We start from the raw sequence: 6874 nt of genomic DNA on the forward strand, positions 1-6874 counted from the left end.
CGTGACTTGATGTTAATTACTAACGGTACATTCGGTACAAACTTTGAACATGTTGATTGGGCATTTTTAGAACAAATGGCGGTTACTTCAAAGAGGAAGGCCCAATCTTCAAGAAGGGCAAGGCATGTGATACAAAGGCCACAAGTACATGGAGTAGAGAGTGGCAATGTTCAAACCACAAATCAAGTGTACAACGTGTGCACTAATTGCAACGAAATAGGCCACACGGCAGAAGTTTGTGTAGTGGGGGTGGTTGATGAGCAAGTAGAGGAAGTGAATGTAATTCAAGGGGGTGGTCGAAACTTCAATATGAACTCCAACACATACCACCATTTTCACAGTTCTTCCCCCCCAACTACGGGTCAATCATCCTCTACTTACACAATAACACCCAATTCAACTATTGTCCATGCTACTTCTACATTTAGACCATCGAACCAATCGGGTTTTCAATACTCAACTCTTCCCTTTGGGCAATCTTCGGGTATTCAAGGGGATGGATACGATGATGGTTATGAAGAGGATTTTAGAGGGTATGAAGAGGAAGGCTTTTATTATGGGGGTGATGGAGGATATTTGGGACCTCAAGGAGGAGCGGGTCAACAAAGTCAACTGATTCAACAATTTCAAGACACAAGTAGATTACCGGTCGGGGTGCAACACATTAGACCGCAAGGGCCACAACTGCAACGCCCTACACTGCTACATCAAGTGCGGCCTCAAAATACACAACCTCAATTTCAAGGGCCGATTCAACAACAACAACCAATGCATCAATATCAATACCAACCACCATTTGCTCCTCAAGGGCCTATGCAAGGGCAAATGGGTCAACCTAGAGCACCATTGGGCGCCCCTCGAAGACATCATCGTGAAGTAGTACGGGGAATCGAAGCTCATTTTCAGCCTATTATCACTAACAATCCTTCGCCGGTAGTGATTCCTCATCATGCGGATGGAAGAACTTTTGAAGTGAGAACAACCGCCCTCCAAAGTCTACCGAAATTTAAGGGGTTAGCAACGGAAGAACCTTATTTCCATTTGGAGACATACGATTCTATTTGCAACACGATTGGAGGTCAAGGGTTCTCTTCGGATGACGTCAAGTTGGTTCTCTTCCAATTTTCTTTGGAAGACAAAGCAAAGAGATGGTTTCACACTCTACCCTCCGCGTCGATTTTTACATGGGCCGACATGCAACAAATATTTTTGGACAAGTTTTATACTTCTCAAAAGACCAACGATGCAAGGAGAGGTTTGAGAAGCTTTCAACAACAACCGGGGGAGATGTATCATGAGGCCTTCGAAAGATTCAATATGATGCTAAGGAATTGTCCTCATCACGGTATCCAACTATGGGAGTTGTTGAACGCGTTTCACGAAGGGTTGAGTTCGGAGGATGCACGTGACTTGATGTTAATTACTAACGGTACATTCGGTACAAACTTTGAACATGTTGATTGGGCATTTTTAGAACAAATGGCGGTTACTTCAAAGAGGAAGGCCCAATCTTCAAGAAGGGCAAGGCATGTGATACAAAGGCCACAAGTACATGGAGTAGAGAGTGGCAATGTTCAAACCACAAATCAAGTGTACAACGTGTGCACTAATTGCAACGAAATAGGCCACACGGCAGAAGTTTGTGTAGTGGGGGTGGTTGATGAGCAAGTAGAGGAAGTGAATGTAACTCGAGGGGGTGGTCGAAACTTCAATATGAACTCCAACACATACCACCCCGGGTTACGAAATCATCCTAATTTCCGCTATGGGAACGCGGCGAACCAAGCTAACCCAAACTTTCAAGGAGCTCAAGGTAACTTTGCACCTCGTCAACAATAAAATCAAGGCAACTATAGAGGTGGAAACAACTATGGCTACCAAGGGTAATTTCAACAAACGGGTCAAAGTGGTTCGGGTCAAAATTCGTCAAGCGGGAATGAAGTCATGGATATGCTTCGGGCTATGCAACAAGATATGCAAAAACGGAATCAACTTGACGAAGTCCGGATGCAAAAGGATGAGGTTCGTGACAAGAGCATTCAATCACTAACAACCCAAATGGGTCAATTGGCAACCGACGTGGCGGAATTGAAGAAAAGAAAGGGTCAACTTCCTAGCGACACCAAGGTAAATCCTTCACATGGTTCGTCATGAGGTAACAATGTTAATATTAGTCATGTTAGTGTTTTGAGAAGTGGCAAAGAATTTAAAGCAAATTTGTCATCGGGTTTGGTTGAGGGGGTAGTTGAGGATATCACGGGTAATGAAAGTGATGATGAAGTTTCACCGGCTATACCTAAAGAATAAAATGTTAAAAAACTGGGGTTGGGTGAAAATGAAAAGAATGAAAAAGATGAAGGTGAACCGAGTCAAGTCTCGTTTCCATCGGCCTTACTTGACCCGGGTAGGAAAAATTTTATTGCACCAAGAGGTCCCCAAAAAGAAGAATTATGGGACATGTTCAAACAAGTAAAAATCAATATTCCATTACTTGATGCAATAAAACAAGTACCCGCATACGCTAAATTTTTAAAAGAGTTATGCACACAAAAAAGGCAACAAAAGAAGAAAACGCCTAAGCGGGTAGACTTGACCGGGCAAGTAAGTGCGGTTTTGAATGGGAAGCTTCCTCCTAAGCTCCAAGATCTGGGCACGCCATTAATAAATATACAAGTTGGTAATTTTCAAATGGCAAAGGCGTTACTAGATCTTGGAGCCGGGGTGAGCATTTTACCGGGGGGCTTATATGACCAATATGACTTTGATCCGTTAGCAAGGGTAGAGACAACGGTTGTTTTAGCCGATTTGTCTCATAAGCTACCTCGGGGGATGGTTCAAAATGTGATTGTAAAAATTGATGAGTTTTATTACCCGGTTGACTTTTTAGTATTGGACTACTCATCCGCGGACCCAAAACAACAACAAAATGTAATTTTGGGTCGGCCATTTTTGAACTCCGCGCATGCTGTGATCGATTGTAGATTTGGTACAGTCGATATGACTTTTGGGAATCAAAAAATGCTCTTGAATGTTTTTACTAACAATTCTAATGCTGTTGGTGTTGATGAGTATTTCATGGCAGATTTAGTCAACGGATGCAACCCGCACGAATATGAGGAGGATAGTATGGATGTTTGTCTTTGTGTTTTTTCTGAACAGGTAGATGCTTGTGCACTAAGGGTTGAAGAGGAAAAACAGGATGCTATGGCTTTGAAGGAAGGTCGACCGCCATGGACTCATCAATTTGAAAGCTTGCCGGTGGAAATAAGTTCGGGTACTAAACCATCATTAGAAGAACCACCAAAGTTGGAGCTCAAAGACTTACCAAGCCATTTGAAGTATGTTTTTCTAGGGGATAATGACACATTACCGGTCATTATTGCCTCCAATTTAGAGATGGCGCAAGAACAAGCTTTGTTGGAAGTTTTGAAAGAGAATAAGGGAGCTATCAGATGGACGATTGCCGATCTCAAAGGAATTAGTCCATCAATTGTCATGCACAAGATCATCACCACCGAGGATGCAAAACCGACAAGAGAAGCTCAACAACGATTAAATCCGAACCTAAGGGAGGTAGTAAAGAAAGAGGTAATTAAATGGTTGGATGCGGGAATTATCTATCCAATCTCGGATAGTGCTTGGGTAAGTCCTACCCAAGTTGTGCCTAAGAAGGCCGGTATTCAAGTAGTCAAGGATGAAAATGGTGAACAAATTGCCACCCGACCGGTCACCGGGTGGCGTGTATGTATTGACTACTGCAAATTGAATACCGCCACTTCTAACGACCATTTCCCGCTACCTTTTATTGACCAAATCATTGAAAAATTATCGGGTCAAAAATATTACTGCTTTTTGGACGGGTATTCGGGTTACAATTAAATAGCAATACACCCGGATGACCAACATAAGACCACCTTCACTTGTCCATATGGTACATTTGCCTTTCGGCGAATGCCATTTGGCTTGTGCAATGCACCGGCAACTTTCCAACGATGTATGATGAATATTTTCTCGGACATGGTTGGAGAGTCGCTTGAAGTGTTTATGGATGACTTTTCAATTTTCGGCACTAGTTTTGAATCGTGTCTCAACGAATTACAAAGAGTTTTAAAAAGATGTGTTGAGAAAAATTTAGTGCTTAGTTGGGAGAAAAGTCATTTCATGGTGCAAGAGGGCATTGTGTTAGGCCATGAAATATCAGAAAGGGGTATGGAGGTGGACAAGGCAAAAATACGGGTAATCTCATCTTTGCCACCACCGAAAAACGTTAAGGGTATAAGGTCATTTTTGGGACACGCGGGTTTTTATAGACGTTTCATTAAAGGTTTTAGTGTGATCACGAAACCTTTATGTAATTTGTTATTAAAGGATGTTCCATTTGACTTATTGACAAATGTTTGCAAGCATTTACTGTTTTGAAGGAACATTTGGTCAAGGCTCCCATCTTGCAACCACCGGATTGGTCCAAGCCATTCGAGATCATGTGTGACGCAAGCAACACTACAATTGGTGTAGTTTTGGGTCAACGAGTTGATAAAAAGCCGGTGGTGATTTACTATTCAAGTAAGACGTTATCCGAAGTGCAACTAAATTACACCACAACCGAAAAGGAGTTACTAACGGTGGTGTATGCTTTGGATAAGTTTCGTTCGTATATTTGGGGGAGCAAAGTGGTGGTATATTCGGATCATAGTGCGGTCCGGTATTTGATGGAGAAGAAAGACGCGAAGCCCCGTTTAATCTGGTGGGTGTTGTTATTACAAGAATTTGATTTAGAGATCCGAGACAAAAAGGGGAGTGAGAACGTAGTAGCAGATCACTTGTCTCGGATCCCTGTGGAAGGAATTGACGATTTGAGCGAGATAAATGAAAGGAGCAACTCCTAGCCATATCTACTTTTGTTGCACCGTGGTATGCTCACTACGTAAACTACTTAGCCACGGGTGCCATCCCAAATCATTGGACCAAGAAGCGAAGACAACAATTTATGGTCCAAGTGAAGCAATACATTTGGGATGAACCAGATCTTTTCAAGATCGGGCCAGATCAAGTTATTTGGAGGTGTGTGCCCGAAACGGAGGTGTTGGAAATCTTGACTCATGCCCATTCATCCACGTGTGGAGGTCACTTTAGCTGGCATAAAACGGGTTATCGGGTTCTCTCATGTGGGTTTTATTGGCCCACAATTTTCAAGGATGCGTGTGAGTTTGCAAGAAATTGTGTAAATTGCCAAAGGATGGGAAGCATTTCAAAGAGGGACGAGATGTCATTGCAACCAGTTTTGGTTGTGGAAATCTTTGAAGTATGGGGCATTGACTTTATGGGCCCTTTCCGAATTCCAATGGGTTTTTATACATTTTGGTGGCAGTGGACTACGTTTCGAAGTGGATTGAAGCTATTGCAACAAGAACAAATGACCATTCGGTTGTTTGTAAATTTGTTCAATCCAATATCTTTTCCCGTTTTGGTATTCCACGAGTTATAAGTGATGGTGGTTCGCATTTCAAGAACTTTAATTTTGGGAAATTGTTGAAGCGATATAGCGTGAATCACCGGATTGCCACACGTTACCATCCGCAAACTAGTGGACAAGTCGAAGTGTCCAACCGTAAAATCAAAGAAATTCTCATGAAGACGGTTCGTACGGATAGGAAGGATTGGTCGAGCAAGTTGGATGATGCGTTGTGGGCATACCGGACGGCCTACAAAACTCCAATTGGCACAACACCTTACCGGATGGTGTATGGAAAAGGTTGTCATTTGCCAATGGAGTTAGCTCCTCGGGCGCATTGGGCAATCAAGACGGTGAACGCAGACTATGATGAAGCGGGGAAGATGAGGAAGTTGCAATTGAGTGAAATAGAAGAGATTAGAGACGAGGCGTACGAGTGTGTATCGGCTTACAAAGACAAGCTAAAAAAGGTACATGATGCAAAGTTGAGGAAGAAAACCTTTGAAGTGGGTCAAAAGGTTTGGTTGTACAATTCAAGGCTAAAGATGTTCGTGGGCAAGCTTAAAAGCAAATGGATAGGCCCATATTTCGTTTGGCGAGTTGGGAGGTTTGGCGATGTAGATATCCAAGATGAGCAAACCAACAAACAACAAATGGTGAATGGCCATCGGTTAAAGCCGTACTTGGAGGGCAACGACATCAACAACTTGGAGCTTGACAAAGCGGGCTACATTCTACGCCCGGTAGACGATGATCAACCATGAGAGGCCCAGGTTTGGTACTGTACATAGTTAGCATTTTATTTTGTTCGTTTTGTTTAGTTTGCACATTACCGCATTCGTTTGAAGTCTGTGTTTGAAACAAGTGTGGGGACATTTGGTTTACGAATTGTTCTAACATTGTGTTGAGGACAACACGGGACTTTCGAGGGGGTAGGGTAATTTTTCCATGTTTTTGAAAAATTTTAAAAACACAAAAAATTGAAAAAACTGAAAAAAAATATAAAGAAACACACCTAAAATTGGAAATTTTGGCGAAGCAGGAAGGCCCAGAGGCCACCGTAATTTACAGTGTACACCATAAGTTACGGTGGAGTTCAAAAATGTGAAGGTTTACGGTGGAAACCTACTGAGTTACGGTAGGTATTTTGTGCCAGGAGCCACCGTAAATTACGGTGCCCACCGTAATTTACGGTAGGCCTGGCGAACTGATGGGTCGATCCGTGTACAGCAGTTACATAAAAGAAATATAAACTAGTCACGTGAATTAACCCCTGACCACTCGTTTTCTTTCATCTTCCCCTAACCAAAAACATCATCTTTCACTTTCCTCAACCCCACAAGATCTCCATAACCCCACAACCTTCTTCAACCTTCCAAGATTCATAACTCTTTCAATTCATGGTCAAATCAAGTGAAATTT

The 6874-nt window shown here is 42.5% G+C and overlaps 1 protein-coding gene across 1 annotated transcript; it reads left to right on the plus strand.

The window, feature by feature from the left end:
* Window positions 1–5736: 5736 nt before the first annotated feature.
* Window positions 5737–6216, plus strand: LOC110933377. Its single transcript, XM_022176624.1, has one exon. It carries the CDS (start codon window positions 5737–5739, stop codon window positions 6214–6216), a length of 480 nt encoding a protein of 159 aa, XP_022032316.1.
* The last annotated feature ends 658 nt before the right edge of the window (window positions 6217–6874 follow it).

Source organism: Helianthus annuus, chromosome 1 (assembly GCF_002127325.2).
Source record: "Helianthus annuus cultivar XRQ/B chromosome 1, HanXRQr2.0-SUNRISE, whole genome shotgun sequence".
Taxonomy (NCBI): domain Eukaryota; kingdom Viridiplantae; phylum Streptophyta; class Magnoliopsida; order Asterales; family Asteraceae; genus Helianthus; species Helianthus annuus.